Source organism: Ascaphus truei, unplaced genomic scaffold (assembly GCF_040206685.1).
Source record: "Ascaphus truei isolate aAscTru1 unplaced genomic scaffold, aAscTru1.hap1 HAP1_SCAFFOLD_3402, whole genome shotgun sequence".
In the NCBI taxonomy this organism is placed as follows: domain Eukaryota; kingdom Metazoa; phylum Chordata; class Amphibia; order Anura; family Ascaphidae; genus Ascaphus; species Ascaphus truei.
The window spans coordinates 1-20,004 of record NW_027456402.1 but is presented as its reverse complement, the minus strand read 5'-3'; the positions used below and the strand labels follow the sequence as shown (position 1 = coordinate 20,004).

Genomic DNA, 20,004 nt, shown 5'->3' with positions numbered 1-20,004 from the left:
AATATTTAACATTCAAATATACATTAGGAGTTTCTGCCTCAATCAATCAGGTCTCTCAATAACCAAGTCTAGATTTGATATATCAATCTATAGCCACATAGACTTGTATCTTGCAATCGCTAACCACTGTTTCATCTCTTCCTTCTAGTCTATATATGGAGGGATCTACTAAATGATCCTCTCTTTTTCAAGCTTAATTAGGTTTACTACAATTACATACTATATAAAGCACTGCGTATGAAATTAATTATTTATTGTTTGTTTTTTAGGTATTAGCACGTTTTTTATCTATAATTACACAACTAAAATATTAATGTATTAGTTATAGTTAGGATGTGTATAGAATTAAGGTCTAAATATTATTGGCACATTTTATATGTCATTTATTTTATTTCATTCACTTAGTTATATAATTGTTTGTAATGCACATATGCTGGAACAAGTCGTGAATTCCACATCCTTTTCATGTCAGTATGTAATTTGCATATGAATTGTGTATGAAGCCCATCTGCAGCATTATCCTCTTCGACTGTTACTAAATGCATTTACGTTCTAAATTCTGTTATGTCCAAATATGTTTTAGTCATCAACTTCATTGCACCAGATATCAACTTGATTTAATGACACCCAATGAATTTAATACACCTGTGAGTCACATAATGTTTACTGATGTGAGGGACTATTTAACAACAGACAGTCCCATTGGTGTCCATCCCCTGATGAAATCCGCTTACGCGGAAGAAACGCGTAGGGATAGTTACATTTGGAACTACGGTGGCTGACGTGGTTGACCTGCTATAGCACCGGAGAGATATTGTGAAGTGAAGTTCTTCCGGGTCCCGGCATCACATGCGTGAGAGAAATGGCGGACGCACGCTGCTAACAGCTCCATACAAGTGGATTCCATCTATCCTGGAGCTCACGGCGTTCACAGACACTGGCTACAGAACCATCCTGGCTATCATAGAGCGGAGGTGACCGTGGAGTCTTCGTTTGGTGCATGAGCAGGTCCCATAAAATGCCTGTTTTTATTAGACAAATTGTAAGTGTGCATTTGTCTTGTCCGTGTTATATTAAAATGTTCATCTGATTTTACACAAGGATCGGGCGCTTTTTCTCTTTTCTTTTTCTAATATATATATATATAGATATATATCTATATATCTATATATATATATATATATATATATCCAGTGTTCGACAAACCTATACATTTGCACGCCCCGGGCGAGTGGATTTAACATCGTAGCGAGCTCCTATTGGCCCAAGCAGCACACGTGTGGTACTAGGTGGCGAGTAGATTTTTTTTTGTTCGGCGAGTAGATTTTTTGGTGATTTGTCGACCACTATATATATATATATATATATATATATATATATATATATATATATATATATATATATATACATACAGGTAAACCCCATTATAACGCGCCTCGTTATACCGCGATTGGGTTATAACGCGGTTTTCCCGTGGCTCCCGTTTTAAAATTTTTTTTTTTTAAATTAATAAAAAAAATTTTTTTTGCACACTGCACACACTGCACACACTGAACACTCACTGCTCACACTGCACACACACTGCTCATTGCTCACACTGCTCACACTGACACACATTGCACACTGCTCACACTGACACACTGCACACACTGACACACACTGCTCATTGCTCACACTGCACTGCACACACACTGCTCATTGCTCACACTGCACACAGCCCTCACAATACACTCACATGTCAGCAGCCCACCTCCCCTCACATGTCAGCAGCCCACCCCCCCCTCACATGTCAGAAGCCCACCCCCCTCACATGTCAGCAGCCCACCAGCCCGTTTTTCACATGTCAGCAGCCCACCCCCACCCTCACATGTCAGCAGCCCACCCCCTACTCACATGTCAGCAGCCCACCAGCCCGTTTTTCACATGTCAGCAGCCCAACCCCCCTCACATGTCAGGAGCCCACCCCCCCCCCTCACATGTCAGCAGCCCCCCCCCCCCTCACATGTCAGCAGCCCAAACCCCCCCTCCCTCTTGCAGCAGCAGCAGATCTGGCTGGGAGGACACAGACACACGTTGCGACGCACCGCAAAACCAGGAGGCTGGGAGGGGGCTGGGAGGGGGGCTGGGAGGGAGAGGGAGGGGGGCAGGTCTCTGTTTTGGGGTCACCCCTGTGCCCTGGCTGGGAGTGAGGGGGGCAGGTCTCTATGGGGGATCCCCCCTCCCTGTGAGGGGCAGATGAGGCTGGACAGAGGCAGCCCCGTCCACTTCCAGAATGCTTTGCTTCTAGCAGCATCTGGCTCCGGTCCCAGCTTTCCTCCTGGGGGCTCCGTCTCCATTTTGCAGCCTCTCTGCAGCTCGAACTTGTGACCGTGAGTACACCGTGCTGCTGACATGTAACCCACCCTCCTGCACCCAGAGAGGGGCACTGCCCTGCGGGGGCATACCTCGGGGGTGGGGGGGGGGGGGGGTTTAAAACTTTTTATTTATTTATTTATTTAATTCCCTCCCTCCCGATCAGGCGCGCGGCGGCCATTTAAAAAAAAAAAAAAATAGCGCGACCCCGTTACTAACGCGGTGGTCTCGGGGTGGACCCCGAGGACCGCGTTATAACGGGGTTTACCTGTGTATATATATATATATATATATTTTTTTTTTTTTTACATGGCACTGGGTCACTAGTGTTTATTGATGATGTGACCGAAGACAGAAGCAGCCAGATGAATTCTGAAGTGTATAGGGATATATTGTCTGCTCAGATTCAGGCAAATTCAGCGAAGTTGTTTGGACGACGCTTCACTTTACAGATAGACAATGACCCAAAATATACTGCGAAAGCAACCCATGACTTTTTTAAGGCAAAGAAGTGGAATATTCTGCAATGGTCGAGTCAATCACCTGATCTGAACCCGATCGAGCATGCATTTCACTTCCTGAAGACAAAACTTAAGGCAGAAAGACCCACGAACAAACAACAACTGAAGACAGCTGCAGTAAAGGCCTGGAAAAGCATCATAAAGGAGGAAACCCAGCGTTTGGTGATTTCCATGCGTTCCAGACTTCAAGCAGTCATTGCTAGCAAAGGATTCTCGACAAAGTATTAAAAATTAACATTTAATTTATGATTGTGTTAATTTGTCCAATTACATTTGAGCCCCTGAAATAAGGGGACTGTGTATGAAAATAGTTGCAATTCCTAAACGTTTTATACAATATTTTTGTTCAACCCCTTGAATTAAAGCTGAAAGTCTGCACTTCTATTGCATCTCGGTTGTTTCATTTCAAATCCATTGTGGTGGCGTACAGAGCCAAAATTATGAAAATTGTGTCAGAGTCCAATTATTTCCGGACCTAACTGTATGTATATACATATACACACACACACACACATATATATATATTATATATATACACACACACACGTATATATACGTGTACACATGTATACATACACACACACACACACACACACACACACTAAGTTTTGATGGGTGAAAAAGGCGACAAAAAACCTCCACCGTTAGCATATAGCCACTAAAGAATATCACTTGTTAGCACATTCACATGTCTTAGACAGGTCTGCAACGCTGCCTTTTAACCATTATAACCTAGCATGCAGTGCTTCCACTGCAGCAAGGGATTCTGGGAAATGACATGCAAATGAGCACACAATGTGTCACCTTTTGCCTGAAATCCATTTACATGGAACCCATATAAGAAAATGCTCTGCTATTCACAGCTTTAGCATAGCATTGGATTTGATGCAAAGCCAGTCAAATCACTCACAGACATGTTTCAACCTTCATGGGTCCCATCAGTGAGAGGTTGGTTGTACTGGCTTTGCAATGTTTTTATATATATATACATATATATACATATATACACACATATATACATATACATATAGGCTATTTTCTGCTTTATATATATATAAACAAAAAAAAGAGAGAGCGCACGCCCCATAGCATAAAACTGTGTATTTAATATTAAAAAGGGGAAGGGAAGGGTGGGGGGGGGGGGGGGGAAGAAACACACTCACAAGAGTAAAATGATATTAAGGCAATTTGTGATAATATCACCACCATCCGGTTTCTTTGCTGCAAAACGTCCGTTCTTGTGGGCTCCCTCAGGGCTGCCTGTAGAGATCACAGCTCACCGAATGCCAGGGGTGCCGTTTGCCGACTAGAATCAGTCCACCGGAGTCCAGACACTCGCCTCTCCACTACGAATGGCCGCCGTATGAATCCCACGCTGGATGTGGCCTCGTGCCCACTGTATATACTGTGCGCCCTCCATTCATGTTAATTCACACTGATACATACACACTCTTTCATCACTTGCTTTCAGGAACCTTTTGACACCTCCAGCCATAAAACACATCCACACCGGGGGAAGGACCAGCACAGATAACATTCCAATAGACACTGTTTATAGTATAGCTTTTGCTTGCTTCATTCATTGTAACATCGCCGGAAGAAGAGATCAGTGTATCTCGAAAGCTCGCACAAATAAAAGCATTTCGTTAGCCACAGAACGGTATCATCTATTTATTTTTTGATAGATTTATATATATAGATTTTTATATATATATATATATATATATATATATATATATATATATATATATATATATATATACATATATACACACACACACACACACACACACACACAGTGGTCGACAAATGACCAAAAAATCTACTCGCCGAACAAAAAAATCTACTTGCCACCTAGTACCACACGTGTGCTGCTTGGGCCAACAGGAGCTCGCCACGATGTTAAATCCACTCGCCCGGGGCGTACAAATGTATAGGTTTGTCGAACACTGTGTATATGTGTATATTATATATATATGTATGTGTATATTATATATATATATATAAATAATAGAGGAGAAAGTGCACGCCCCATTGAGTAAAAATACTTTTAATGAGAGGAACAATATAACACATCAGTCAATGTGTGAATGCAATATGTTTTATTGATAAAAATGTTTTACCAGGAAGTAATACATTGAGAGATACCACTCGTTTCCTGGGCACAGAGTTTTATAAGAGGTTTATAAATACATGGATACATTAAAAGAACATGGTTAAACAGTCAATTCAGACATTATTTCATGGACAATATCACCACCAACTGTAGAGTCCACGGTGAGGATGGATATAGCAGCCTGCTGGAACCAGAACACTCGAGCTGCACTCAGGGAACTCCAAATACTTCTCAAGGTGTTGCTAACATAGGGATTCCAACTCAGGGCTTTCAAAATCTGCTCCGAACGTGCTTCAGCCACAACGCACTTCAGACAAATTCCCACTCACGAGGTTAAAAATAATCTTGCATGTAGTGTAAAATACACAAACTGATACATTTTTAGACCCTGTCTCAGATCCAGTGATAACGGGAGAGCCGTGCAATGCAGGAACCGACTCCACAGAGGTTACCAACATGATATTTGCAAACAACAGGCAGGTCCAACGATATCAGAAGGATGTTGTAATGTAATAAACGAATCATCAGAAATCAATATAGTAATTGTAAACGGGAATTAGAAATGGCATAACATCCCATCAAATGTAGACATGGATATGAAAACGGTGTCTTAAGTGAACACAGTTAATAATGAACAGTCTCTAAATGGTTTAGTACTCTTGTACTGAGCTTGAGAGAGAACGGAGGCATGGGGGGGAGGAGAGAACGGAGGGATGGGGAGGAGAGAACGGAGGGATGGGGAGGAGAGAACGAAGGGATGGGGAGGAGAGAACGAAGGGATGGAGAGGAGAGAACAGAGGGATGGGGAGGAGAGAACAGAGGGATGGGGAGGAGAGAACAGAGGGATGGGGGGGGAGAGAACGGGGGGATGGAGAGGAGAGAAGGGGGGGATGGAGAGGAGAGAACGGGGGGATGGAGAGGAGAGAACGGAGGTATGGGGAGGAGAGAACGGAGGTATGGGGAGGAGAGAACGGAGGTATGGGGAGGAGAGAACAGAGGTATGGGGAGGAGAGAACAGAGGGATGGGGAGGAGAGAACGGAGGGATGGGGAGGAGAGAATGGAGGGATGGGGAGGAGAGAACAGAGGGATGGGGAGGAGAGAACGAAGGGATGGGGAGGAGAGAACGAAGGGATGGGGAGGAGAGAACGAAGGGATGGAGAGGAGAGAAAGGGGGGATGGAGAGGAGAGAAGGGGGGGATGGGGAGGAGAGAACGGAGGGATGGGGAGGAGAGAACGGAGGGATGGGGAGGAGAGAACGGAGGGATGGGGAGGAGAGAACGAAGGGATGGGGAGGAGAGAACGAAGGGATGGGGAGGAGAGAACGAAGGGATGGGGAGGAGAGAATGAAGGGATGGGGGGGGAGAGAATGGAAGGATGGGGTGGTCAGAGAATCGAGGGATAGGGTGGAGGGAACAGAGAGTACGGGTGGAGAGAACGGAGGGATGGGGTGGAGAGAACGGAGGGATGGGGTGGGGAGAACGGAGGGATGGGGTGGAGAGAACGGAGGGATGGGGTGGGGAGAACGGAGGGATGGGGTGGAGAGAACGGAGGGATGGGGTGGGGAGAACGGAGGGATGGGGTGGAGAGAACGCAGGGATGGGGTGGAGAGAACGGAGGGATGGGGTGGAGAGAACGGAGGGATGGGGTGGAGAGAACGGAGGGATGGGGTGGAGAGAACGGAGGGATGGGGTGCAGAGGACGGAGTGCAGAGGATGGAGGGATGGGGTGGAGAGGACAGAGGGATTGGGGTGGAGAGGGGATGGGGGGGGGGGGAGAGAGACCATGTTCTCAGTTAATTGTTTATATCTGATAAGATCTATCGGTTGTTTTAGGTAATAGCCTACAATTTATTATGTTGCCTTATCTTAGCACAAATATCTGTGATCTAGTTTTCAGTTGCTTAGGTTTAGAGCTCAGCAGTCTTGTGAATTCAGAGTTCACTCGTGTATCCTCCATCAATGGAGCTGCAGCATGCAAATATGTTTTGCATTTGTTCATGTTTGGCCTAGGAATGCTTAGTCTTGTCACCCTACTTCGGTTATTGTACAACAAGATCGCATGTACTGCTCATCTATGCTCTAATGCATATTTTAGAATTCAGACGAACTCCAAGACTTTTTGCACTTAGTTGAATAGTTAACCTATGTCTATAGTCTCACAGTTCTGTGTGTGATGAAGACAGGACAATTATATAGTATTCAGTGGCTACGTTTCATGAAGCTGTAACTCTCCTTTGAGGTTCTCTGGCTCATCTTACATTTATATTGCGCAAGAACTGGGCTGAGAAGAGCGACATCCGGATGTTTTCAGGTCGGGAGAACTGTTGACGGATGCCTCCTGCTGATAGAACTGTAGAAGCCCTAGAATACTAAGGACATAGAACAGAGCATCAAAACTGGAATGTGCATTAAACACAAAAATCAGCACTTCACTACATTCACCACAAGAGCGGCCTAGCTAATGGACATGCCTTTTTCTGTGTGTAAGTTTCGAGACGTAATCTTATTGAGAAAATTTCATGACTAAGGAGAACAAGCAATCTTTTGGTGATGGCAATTCTAAGTTCTAGTATCTGTATTGGTGGTGGTGAAGTGTAGACATGTTTAATCTTACACAAATCAATTTATTCCCCATTGCTTAGATATACAAATAAGATTGCAAGCTGTTAGTAGTCATAATGCATCTCATTTATAAATTATTCTATATAGACAGATAGTGCTAAATTATTGTCGTCACCTTTCACAGATTTTAATTGTCTGATCTTGGCATTTTCATGTCACAGCTATAAGTAAGGGAAATAATGGACCATGATACATCATTTGTATATGGCACGGTGTCAAATTGCATTGGCAAAACGAAACAGAATGGCGCTATCAAAACTTGAAATAGATTACTTTTGTGATGGTGTTGTCGATTTGAGGAACAAAGGACCCAGGGGTACAGGCCATATGTGTCTAAGCTATCCAGTTATAAAAATGATGCATTTAATAGTCTCAGCTCTCTCCTACCCCTATTATATGATGTAATTGTTTGGAAAAAGGTCTAATAGGTCATTAACCCATTATATTAGTTATAGGATTTATAAATATGAATGATTATCTTCTGGGAAAGCAGACATAAGTCATTGATCTTTCTAGCCCACCAGTTAATGTTTTTGCTGCATTTGGCAATTATATTATTGTACTTGAAATTTTAAATACAATTTTGACAAACTAATTTTGTATATTTTTGTCTATTATACTATTTTCTTTATTCTCTTTCAGACATAAGCTCTTAAATACGTTTCCTAATTTTCCGTGAGTTCTGTGAATTTTTAAATCTCAATCCACTAAAAGATTCAATTTCAAACTGTTGCAAAGTAAAATTATATTTGGCCAATTACATCTGTCAAGAACGAAGGCGCAAAATTGACATATTTGTGGCTTTTAATGCAGCATTTTACAGTGTTTGCAGTATACACATCCTATATTCATCACAGAACTCACCGTTGGATCTCTCTCAACCACCACTACTTTGAGAGCCCCCTGTCGATGCTCTTTCTGCTTCAGCCAGTAAGCGATGGACCAGCCGATCACCCCTCCCCCAATTATCACAATATCTGCTCGCTCAGGGGGATACTTTTCCATGGTCGTTAATGGGCTCCAGTCACCACTAGGGAGGCTATCCTTAAGTTTCTTCTGGAATTTCACAAACTCTTGATCCAAGTCTGAGGAAGAACAAGCAGGGAGTGTCACGTGAGACCAGGCTCATCAACACCTTTTATACCGGGATCATATGATTGAGCAACGCAAGGAGTTAAAATAAATTATAATTTATTCCAGCATTTGACACACAAAGTAACACAATTTACACAGTTAACACACTTACTGGGAACGGGGCTAACGAATAAAATGTTTCTTGGAAGGAAATTGTCAGAAACGACCTCTGTAGGAGCCCTTTCCAATTACCGGGAGGTACTCACGAAAGTCCTGGAACTGATTTCTGAGTCAAAATCTCTGAAGCCGGCTCGCGTCTATTCTTCACAGAACATCTTTGAATTTGCCGCTGATGGTTTGGCGCTTGGAATCTCTCCTCCTGATTGGTTGCAAGGTTTCTTGTATGTTTTAGAGTCCCATTCACAAACCTCTAAAGCCTATCAGCGTGTGGGAATTTCACTACTGGCCAATTGCCGATTTGCCGGTATATTGAAGCCGGGTGGGCACCTTGTCTCATTCCTCTAAGGGGCATGCTCCAACCTGGCACCTCTGCCTCTTAGCATATTGAGCCCCCCCCCATGGCTCCAGGTTCCACAGAGTCTGGGTTGGGCAAATGGTGGCTAGATAGCCCTTTGTTAGCCCAGGACGTGGGTACTCAAGGATAACTGCCGTGCTCCTCCTGTTCAAACACCTTGGCATCCCTGAGGCTTTCAAGTCCGGACTCCGCACAGACCCATAAGCACCAAACTTGGTAGCCATCTGGTCCCTCGGAACCCAGGACTTGGAAATCCCACAGTTCATTGACAGGTTATCAGTACATATACAGATTAAACATAACTCTTTAATAAAATATACTGTTCCCTGTATCTTGGGTTTTACAAAAGGTGTACTGTAAGTCCTACACTTACTAGCCTCATCCCTGCCACACTATAGAAATGAATTTAAACTTTTACACACAAAAACCACTCACAGCTTTATCATATAGCTGGAGCATCCCTTGAACCCCAATACTAGGTTCAGGGTACCTGGGCATCCCCCCCTATACTAGGGATCCTCTGTATGTCGCAGGTATACATTTACCCCTTCATGCCCTGTTTACCTGTCTGCTGCAGCAGGAATCCTGGCGGTGAGTCGCAAGAATGTTTTCAGGGTAGGAGTTTGCCCGGAGCAATGTGCTTTGATATATCTGAGAATCTTATTTGATTCCCGGATATATAATTGGGGTATCCTGTAACTTTGGAACCCCGCTACATAGCCACATTCTGTAAAGACTTTCTCTGGCAAACCCACCCTGAAACTTACAGCCTAGAAATCTCCTGGTCCCAGCACCCCGAGAAAGGCAAAATACAGAAAAATCTTTAATGTCGCATAATTTGCACACAGTCACAACAATGCATTTCTGACATCTAGGTCCAAGAGCTGACACTCAAGGACCTTAACAGACGGATCAGGGGTAACCAAGTGGGTAACCAAGTGGGCTTAACTTTTATTAGTGAGCCTGGTTACCCCCTCACAGTCACAGGGAGGTTGATACAGATCACCAAGAAAAATAGCTAACACTCTGCATTATGTACCAAGACATATGATTATACTATATATGTACCTGTAGCCTATAATAATTATGCTATATATACCGTATGCTACCTGTAATCCATAAAAACACTAGATGAAAATTATGGTAATTGTAACAATTTCCCCCCAAATTGCTTTGATACATCACCTCCTTAATATGAAAAGAATGTGAAACATGACGTTAAGCTTGATACAGCTCAGCTCCGTTATAGCGCGGTCCTCAGGGGCCATCCGATCCGACCGCGCTATTACTGGGGTCCGCTCCAATCAACTCCCCGCCAGCCCTGCTCCAATCACCCCCCGCCAGCCCCGCTCTGACCCCCCCTGCCAGCCCCGCTCCAATCACCCCCTGCCAGCCCCTGCTCCGATGCCAGCCCAGCTCTGACCCCCCCCCCCCGATCTCAGCAGCCGACACCAAAGGTAGGGAGATGGAGGGAAGGGTAGAGGGGGGGGGGGGGGGCTGTGAGTGTGTGTTCTGAGTGTGGTGTGTGCAGTGTGCTATGAGTGTGTGCAGTATGTGCAGTGAGTGTGTGCAGTGTGCAGTGAGTGTGTGCAGTGAGTGTGTGCAGTGTGCAGTGAGTGTGTGCAGTGTGCAGTGTGCGTGTGTGTGTGCAGTGTGTGTAGTGTGTGTGTGTGCAGTGTGTGTGTGCAGTGAGTGTGTGCAGTGAGTGTGTGCAGTGAGTGTGTGCACTGAGTGTGTGCAGTGTGCACTGAGTGTGTGCAGTGTGCACTGAGTGTGTGCAGTGTGCACTGAGTGTGTGCAGTGTGCACTGAGTGTGTGCAGTGCGCAGTGAGTGTGTGCAGTGCGCAGTGAGTGTGTGCAGTGCGCAGTGAGTGTGTGCAGTGCGCAGTGAGTGTGTGCAGTGCGCAGTGAGTGTGTGCAGTGCGCAGTGAGTGTGTGCAGTGCGCAGTGAGTGTGTGCAGTGCGCAGTGAGTGTGTGCAGTGCGCAGTGAGTGTGTGCAGTGCGCAGTGAGTGTGTGCAGTGCGCAGTGAGTGTGTGCAGTGCGCAGTGAGTGTGTGCAGTGCGCAGTGAGTGTGTGCAGTGCGCAGTGAGTGTGTGCAGTGCGCAGTGAGTGTGTGCAGTGCGCAGTGAGTGTGTGCAGTGCGCAGTGAGTGTGTGCAGTGCGCAGTGAGTGTGTGAAGTGCGCAGTGTGCAGTGTGTGCAGTGTGTGTGTGCAGTGTGCAGTGTGTGTGTGCAGTGTGCAGTGAGTGTGTGCAGTGTGCAGTGTGTGCAGTGAGTGTGTGCAGTGTGCAGTGAGTGTGTGCAGTGTGCAGTGAGTGTGTGCAGTGTGCTGTGAGTGTGTGCAGTGTGCTGTGAGTGTGTGCAGTGTGCTGTGAGTGTGTGCAGTGTGCTGTGAGTGTGTGCAGTGTGCTGTGAGTGTGTGCAGTGTGCTGTGAGTGTGTGCAGTGTGCTGTGAGTGTGTGCAGTGTGCAGTGAGTGTGTGCTGTGAGTGTGTGCAGTGTGCTGTGAGTGTGTGCAGTGTGCTATGAGTGTGTGCAGTGTGCTATGAGTGTGTGCAGTGTGTGTGCATTGTGTGTGTGCATTGTGCTGTGTGTGTGCATTGTGCTGTGTGTGTGCAGTGTGTGTGCAGTGTGTGTGCAGTGTGTGTGCAGTGTGTGTGCAGTGTGTGTGCAGTGTGTGTGCAGTGTGCTGTGCGTGTGCAGTGCGTGTGCAGTGTGCAGTGTGCGTGCAGTGTGCAGTGTGCGTGCAGTGTGCGTGCAGTGTGCAGTGTGCGTGCACTGTGCAGTGTGTGTGCAGTGTGCAGTATGCTCGCAGTGTGTGTGTGTGTGTGCAGTGTGCTGTGAGTGTATGCAGCGTGCAGTGAGTGTGTGCAGCGTGCAGTGAGTGTATGCAGAGTGTGTGCAGTGTGCTTGGAGTGCGTGCAGTGTGCTTGGAGTGCGTGCAGTGTGCTTGGAGTGCGTGCTGTGTGCTTGGAGTGCGTGCTGTGTGCTAGGGGTGCGTGCAGTGTGCTTGGAGTTTGAGCAGTGTGCTTGGAGTTTGTGCAGTGTGCTTGGAGTTTGTGCAGTGTGCTTGGAGTTTGTGCAGAGTGCTTGGAGTTTGTGCAGTGTGCTTGGAGTGCGTGCAGTGTGCTTGGAGTGCGTGCAGTGTGCTTGGAGTGCGTGCAGTGTGCTTGGAGTGCGTGCAGTGTGCTTGGAGTGCGTGCAGTGTGCTTGGAGTGCGTGCTGTGTGCTTGGAGTGCGTGCAGTGTGCTTGGAGTGCGTGCAGTGTGCTTGGAGTGCGTGCAGTGTGCTTGGAGTGAGTGCAGTGTGCTTGGAGTGCAGTGTGCTTGGAGTTTGTGCAGTGTGCTTGGAGTTTGTGCAGTGTGCTTGGAGTTTGTGCAGTGTGCTTGGAGTTTGTGCAGTGTGCTTGGAGTTTGTGCAGTGTGCTTGGAGTTTGTGCAGTGTGCTTGGAGTTTGTGCAGTGTGCTTGGAGTTTGTGCAGTGTGCTTGGAGTTTGTGCAGTGTGCTTGGAGTTTGTGCAGTGTGCTTGGAGTTTGTGCAGTGTGCTTGGAGTTTGTGCAGTGTGCTTGGAGTGCGTGCAGTGTGCTTGGAGTGCGTGCTTTGTGCTTGGAGTGCAGTGTGCTTGGAGTGCGTGCAGTGTGCTTGGAGTGCGTGCAGTGTGCTTGGAGTGCGTGCAGTGTGCTTGGAGTGCGTGCAGTGTGCTTGGAGTGCGTGCAGTGTGCTTGGAGTGCGTGCTGTGTGCTTGGAGTGCGTGCTGTGTGCTTGGAGTGCGTGCTTGGAGTTTGTGCAGTGTGCTTGGAATGTGTGCAGTGTGCTTGGAGTGCGTGCAGTGTGCTTGGAGTGCGTGCAGTGTGCTTGGAGTGCGTGCAGTGTGCTTGGAGTGCGTGCAGTGTGCTTGGAGTGCGTGCAGTGTGCTTGGAGTGCGTGCAGTGTGCTTGGAGTGCGTGCAGTGTGCTTGGCGTGCGTGCAGTGTGCTTGGCGTGCGTGCAGTGTGCTTGGCGTGCGTGCAGTGTGCTTGGCGTGCGTGCAGTGTGCTTGGCGTGCGTGCAGTGTGCTTGGAGTGCGTGCAGTGTGCAGTGTGCTTGGAGTTTGTGCAGTGTGCTTGGAGTTTGTGCAGTGTGCTTGGAGTGCGTGCAGTGTGCTTGGAGTGCGTGCAGTGTGCTTGGAGTGCGTGCAGTGTGCTTGGAGTGCGTGCAGTGTGCTTGGAGTGCGTGCAGTGTGCTTGGAGTGCGTGCAGTGAGTTTGTGCAGTGTGCTTGGAGTTTGTGCAGTGTGCTTGGAGTTTGTGCAGTGTGCTTGGAGTTTGTGCAGTGTGCTTGGAGTTTGTGCAGTGTGCTTGGAGTTTGTGCAGTGTGCTTGGAGTTTGTGCAGTGTGCTTGGAGTTTGTGCAGTGTGCTTGGAGTTTGTGCAGTGTGCTTGGAGTTTGTGCAGTGTGCTTGGAGTGCGTGCAGTGTGCAGTGTGATTGGAGTGTGTGCAGTGTGATTGGAGTGTGTGCAGTGTGCTTGGAGTGTGTGCAGTGTGCTTGGAGTGTGTGCAGTGTGCTTGGAGAGTGTGCAGTGAGAGTGTGCTGGTGCAGTGAGTGTGTGCTGGTGCAGTGAGTGTGTGCTGGTGCAGTGAGTGTGTGAAGTGTGTGCTGGTGCAGTGAGTGTGTGCAGTGAGTGTGCTGCGAGTGTGTGCAGTGAGTGTGCTGCGAGTGTGTGGAGTGTGTGCAGTGTGCTTGGAGTGTGTGCAGTGTGCTTGGAGTGTGTGCAGTGTGCTTGGAGTGTGTGCAGTGTGCTTGGAGTGTGTGCAGTGTGCTTGGAGTGTGTGCAGTGTGCTTGGAGATGTGTGCAGTGTGCTTGGAGTGCGTGCAGTGTGCTTGGAGGGCGTGCAGTGTGCTTGGAGGGCGTGCAGTGTGCTTGGAGGGCGTGCAGTGTGCTTGGAGGGCGTGCAGTGTGCTTGGAGGGCGTGCAGTGTGCTTGGAGGGCGTGCAGTGTGCTTGGAGTGCGTGCAGTGTGCTTGGAGTGCGTGCAGTGTGCTTGGAGTTTGTGCAGTGTGCTTGGAGTTTGTGCAGTGTGCTTGGAGTTTGTGCAGTGTGCTTGGAGTTTGTGCAGTGTGCTTGGAGTGCGTGCAGTGTGCTTGGAGTTTGTGCAGTGTGCTTGGAGTTTGTGCAGTGTGCTTGGAGTTTGTGCAGTGTGCTTGGAGTTTGTGCAGTGTGCTTGGAGTTTGTGCAGTGTGCTTGGAGTGCGTGCAGTGTGCTTGGAGTGCGTGCTTTGTGCTTGGAGTGCAGTGTGCTTGGAGTGCGTGCAGTGTGCTTGGAGTGCGTGCAGTGTGCTTGGAGTGCGTGCAGTGTGCTTGGAGTGCGTGCAGTGTGCTTGGAGTGCGTGCAGTGTGCTTGGAGTGCGTGCAGTGTGCTTGGAGTGCGTGCTGTGTGCTTGGAGTGCGTGCTGTGTGCTTGGAGTGCGTGCTGTGTGCTTGGAGTGCGTGCTGTGTGCTTGGAGTGCGTGCTTGGAGTTTGTGCAGTGTGCTTGGAGTGCGTGCAGTGTGCTTGGAGTGCGTGCAGTGTGCTTGGAGTGCGTGCAGTGTGCTTGGAGTGCGTGCAGTGTGCTTGGCGTGCGTGCAGTGTGCTTGGCGTGCGTGCAGTGTGCTTGGCGTGCGTGCAGTGTGCTTGGCGTGCGTGCAGTGTGCTTGGCGTGCGTGCAGTGTGCTTGGAGTGCGTGCAGTGTGCAGTGTGCTTGGAGTTTGTGCAGTGTGCTTGGAGTTTGTGCAGTGTGCTTGGAGTGCGTGCAGTGTGCTTGGAGTGCGTGCAGTGTGCTTGGAGTGCGTGCAGTGTGCTTGGAGAGCGTGCAGTGTGCTTGGAGTGCGTGCAGTGTGCTTGGAGTTTGTGCAGTGTGCTTGGAGTTTGTGCAGTGTGCTTGGAGTTTGTGCAGTGTGCTTGGAGTTTGTGCAGTGTGCTTGGAGTTTGTGCAGTGTGCTTGGAGTTTGTGCAGTGTGCTTGGAGTTTGTGCAGTGTGCTTGGAGTTTGTGCAGTGTGCTTGGAGTTTGTGCAGTGTGCTTGGAGTTTGTGCAGTGTGCTTGGAGTTTGTGCAGTGTGCTTGGAGTTTGTGCACTGTGCAGTGTGATTGGAGTGTGTGCAGTGTGATTGGAGTGTGTGCAGTGTGCTTGGAGTGTGTGCAGTGTGCTTGGAGTGTGTGCAGTGTGCTTGGAGAGTGTGCAGTGAGAGTGTGCTGGTGCAGTGAGTGTGTGCTGGTGCAGTGAGTGTGTGAAGTGTGTGCTGGTGCAGTGAGTGTGTGAAGTGTGTGCTGGTGCAGTGAGTGTGTGCAGTGAGTGTGCTGCGAGTGTGTGCAGTGAGTGTGCTGCGAGTGTGTGGAGTGTGTGCAGTGTGCTTGGAGTGTGTGCAGTGTGCTTGGAGTGTGTGCAGTGTGCTTGGAGTGTGTGCAGTGTGCTTGGAGTGTGTGCAGTGTGCTTGGAGTGTGTGCAGTGTGCTTGGAGTGTGTGCAGTGTGCTTGGAGTGTGTGCAGTGTGCTTGGAGTGTGTGCAGTGTGCTTGGAGTGTGTGCAGTGTGCTTGGAGTGTGTGCAGTGTGCTTGGAGTGTGTGCAGTGTGCTTGGAGTGTGTGCAGTGTGCTTGGAGTGCGTGCAGTGTGCTTGGAGGGCGTGCAGTGTGCTTGGAGGGCGTGCAGTGTGCTTGGAGGGCGTGCAGTGTGCTTGGAGGGCGTGCAGTGTGCTTGGAGGGCGTGCAGTGAGAGTGTGCTGGTGCAGTGAGTGTGTGCTGGTGCAGTGGGTGTGCTGGTGCAGTGAGTGTGTGCTGGTGCAGTGAGTGTGTGCTGGTGCAGTGAGTGTGTGCTGGTGCAGTGAGTGTGTGCTGGTGCAGTGAGTGTGTGCTGGTGCAGTGAGTGTGTGCTGGTGCAGTGAGTGTGTGCTGGTGCAGTGAGTGTGTGCTGGTGCAGTGAGTGTGTGCTGGTGCAGTGAGTGTGTGCTGGTGCAGTGAGTGTGTGCTAGTGCAGTGAGTGTGTGCTAGTGCAGTGAGTGTGTGCTGTTGGTGAGTGTGCTGCGAGTGTGTGCAGTGTGCTGCGAGTGTGTACAGTGTGCTGCGAGTGTGTACAGTGTGCTGCGAGTTTGTGCAGTGTGCGGCGAGTGCGTGCAGTGTGCGGCGAGTGTGTACAGTGTGCTGCGAGTGTGTACAGTGTGCTGCGAGTTTGTGCAGTGTGCGGCGAGTGCGTGCAGTGTGCGGCGAGTGCGTGCAGTGTGCGGCGAATGCGTGCAGTGTGATGCGAGTGCGTGCAGTGTGCTGCGAGTGCGTGCAGTGTGCTGCGAGTGCGTGCAGTGTGCTGCGAGTGCGTGCAGCGTGCTGCGAGTGCGTGCAGTGTGCTGCGAGTGCGTGCAGTGTGCTGCGAGTGCGTGCAGTGTGCTGCGAGTGCGTGCAGTGTGCTGCGAGTGCGTGCTGTGTGCTGCGAGTGCGTGCAGTGTGCTGCGAGTGCGTGCTGGTGCAGTGAGTGCGTGCTGGTGCAGTGAGTGAGTGTGTGCTGTTGCTGTGAGTGTATGCACTGTGCAATGAGTGTGTGCAGTGAGTGTGTGCGTGTGCAGTGAGTGTGTGCGTGTGCAGTGAGTGTGTGCGTGTGCAGTGAGTGCGTGCGTGTGCAGTGAGTGCGTGCAGTGTGCTGGTGCAGTGAGTATGCAGTGTGCTTTGTGTATGCAGTGTGTGCTGTGAGTGTGTGCAGTGTGCTGTGTGTGCAGTGAGTGTATGCAGTGTGCTGTGTTTGCAAAAAAAAAAATATATTTTTTTTTAATTCGGGGTCCATGCTCAAACCGCGTTATAAGCGGATTGCGCTATTATGGGGTTGAGCTGTACTTACTATTATTATAATTATTATTATAGGCTAAAGCAATAAAATTCCGGGCATTACTGAAATCCCTGCTCTCTGATTGGTTAAAATTCTGGGCATTATTCATTCAGCAATGCCTGCAATTTTTGTAGATTGCAATGTGTTTATTTCCAGCCTATCAGCTTTCAGAACAACTCTGAGACAGGGCAGGGGATTGGTCAGGAAGAAGCAGCATGCTGTGACTCCTCCCCCTCCCTCCTTGAACAGAGCTGACAGACTTAGTTGAGTTGAGGGGGGTAATAGTGTGCGTACCTGCAAATAAGTGTCTGCAGCTGCAGTTTCTATCTGTCTAGTGTGTGTGTGTGTGTGTGTGTGTGTAGGTGCAGTGCGTGTGTGTGTGTGTGTGTGTGCGTAGCTGCAGTTTGTGTGTGTGTGTGTGTGTGTGTGTGTAGCTGCAGTGCGTGTGTATGTAGAGCTGCAGTATGTGTGGTGCTGCTGCTGTGTTGTGTGTGTGTGTGTGTAGCAGCAGAGTTTGGATGTAGCTAGTGTGTGTGTGTGTGTGTGTGTGTGTGTGTACACAGAGGGGGTTGTAGTGTGTGTGTACACAGAGGGGGCGGCAGTGTGTGAATATAGATAGCTGCAGTGTAAGTGTATATTAATGTATTTACCATTTTATTTTAATAAAAATCTATATAACTATACAAAAGTGTCTTATTTATGAAATAAGCCTACATTTTGCCTATAATAGTAATAATCCCCTCAGAACAGGGCATTACTGGCCAATAATGCCCTGACTGGATTAAAGGCCCGAGGCGAACTCTTCCAGACAGGGCATGATTGGCCAGTAATAGCCTGTTCTTAGGGGATTATTACTTAAACATAAGCAGTGACTGTCTGAATGATAAATTATAAACTGAAAACATAATTTAACATTGGCTATTTCTATTTGGCTTCTTCAACAGAGGTTATCAACTTTGACATTTTTACAATTGGAGTACTAGCCAAAACATGTGATCCCTTCTGCATGTTTAAAATGGTTGTATTACTACCTTTAAATTGTGTTTCAATTGTAAGGGCATGTGCAGGATGCTATACCCTTAATGTTTGATAGCATCGTATAATATTTAATATGGATTTGTAGCATTCAAGTGAAGTACAAAGGCACATAGGGAACTCTTAATAAATCAGATCTGCTTTACTTAATACAGTAATATACTGTATAAAAGAAGATCACATACTTGCTAATCATAGATAACAAAAAGTGAATGTCCTACATATGGGTGGTAAGATTACATAAAGATTCTCGGCTTACTACACTTACGCAAGAGAGCACATTTAGTGTGTTTAGCACCTAATGTTCTTGAGTTTTCAAGATTTACCTTTATATAGTAGCAGACTTTCTATCTTTGCTATGAAGATGTAATTTAAAACAAACACAAAAAAGTGTAGGTCATATATTTCAATGGAGCTGGTCAAGCTATCAGACATTATTTAAAAACCCAGTCTACTGTAACGTTTGTTTGCTGAAAATAATGATGCACACTTAATCCAGAATGGAACCACTTGGGTCCTGGAGAAGCTGAGGCACCAGGGTGCCACAGCCCCTCCGACACATCGAGATCATGTGACCACTCCTCAGAGCGATCAAGGCGTTACGGACTCATGAAACACAAGGAGTCAAGTACAGGCATACCCCGCTTTAAGGACACTCACTTTAAGTACACTCACGAGTAAGTACATTTCGCTCAATAGGCAAACGGCAGCTCACGCATGCGCCTGTCAGCACGTCCTGAACAGCAATACCGGCTCCCTACCTGTACCGAAGCTGTGCGCAAGCGGGGAGTCTATAGAGCCTGTTACAAATGCGTTATTTACATCAGTTATGCACGTATATGACGATTGCAGTCAGTACGTGCATCAAAAGTGGGAAAAATGGAGTGCTTCACTTTAAGTACATTTTCACTTTACATACATGCTCCGGTCCCATTGCGTACGTTAATGCGGGGTATGCCTGTACTCTTCCATTTCCCTTTGTGCCTGATCATATTGTGGAGCGCAAAACCAGATCTCCCCTGGAAAACAAGCAGTAAAAGGCCATGTTATAGCCATGATATACGTCATGGGGCCCTGGAGTGTTAGATCCAAGTAGTAGCACACAAACAAAAATAAACCCATAACCTAACCGGATAGTCAATGTTGTGCTGATTTATTTCTAACTCTTCATTTTTTTTCCAAAATCTTAATTTATTGGCATCAGCTGGTTTTAGGGTAACTTCTCTTCTATAATGCATGTCGATGGCAGAAACTTGTGTAACCTCCTAGGAGACCAATTTTCAGCAACTGATATCTCCAGAACTAAAACTGGGTGCAACTGCGAAAAATAGCAGCAAAAGGAATTTTGTAAAAAAAAAAATGTTTTTTCTTTATGGTGACTCTAAAGGGGAGTTTCATTAAAGTCCACGAGTTCATAAAACAGCATTCTGTAACTCACCTTTGAAGAAGTCATTTTGTCTGAGGACATAACAACTGCTGCTAAGGAGCCTCTGTCTCCATCTGTGAGCCCCTTGGATAGGTTTAACCCTAGAAGCTTGCGTCTTCCATGTGCTGCTGACATTTCTCCACAGAAACATAGTTCTGATTCCTACTACAGTAGCAACTTTAGCCGACAGCCCTTTCGGTGATGTCATCACCGCTCGACAGCGACACACGACATGTTGCAGCTTGGTATTATTAATATAGAACTGGTAATGCGCGTTATATATTTGGCGAGAAAAAGATGTAGAACAATCGTAGCGGTCCAACACAATCAAGTGATATCAAAATATATATTAAAATAATAATAATTAAAATTTTACTTGAGCATTCCAAATCGCTTTTTCATAATTGTAACGGTTCCGAGCGGTCTTGTGCAATATACACACATAGAGAGCATGGATGGTGCCCTGACGTGCCTGTTTGGTGTAGTAAGGAAATACCTGTAC

General features: G+C 47.5%; 1 protein-coding gene across 1 annotated transcript; it reads right to left on the bottom strand.

Moving 5' to 3' along the window:
* Nucleotides 1-4,958: 4,958 nt before the first annotated feature.
* On the bottom strand, nucleotides 4,959-19,998 carry LOC142483591 (FAD-dependent oxidoreductase domain-containing protein 1-like). The gene is made up of 3 exons (XM_075583604.1): nucleotides 19,515-19,998; nucleotides 8,476-8,696; nucleotides 4,959-7,358 (listed from the first exon to the last, which is right to left on the bottom strand). Exons 1-3 carry the CDS (start codon nucleotides 19,708-19,710, stop codon nucleotides 7,239-7,241), a joined length of 537 nt encoding a protein of 178 aa, XP_075439719.1. The 5' UTR covers nucleotides 19,711-19,998; the 3' UTR covers nucleotides 4,959-7,238.
* Between the last annotated feature and the right edge of the window lie 6 nt (nucleotides 19,999-20,004).

Bases quoted from the DNA above. Each gene is read 5' to 3' on its own strand.
- LOC142483591 (XM_075583604.1), bottom strand. From the start codon at position 19,710: ATGACATCACCGAAAGGGCTGTCGGCTAAAGTTGCTACTGTAGTAGGA. The intron at 8,697-19,514 runs GTGAGTTACAGA...GTTCTTCCTCAG, and splicing joins ACAAAATGACTTCTTCAAAG to ACTTGGATCAAGAGTTTGTG. The intron at 7,359-8,475 runs GTGAGTTCTGTG...CTATGTCCTTAG, and splicing joins TGGTTGAGAGAGATCCAACG to TATTCTAGGGCTTCTACAGT.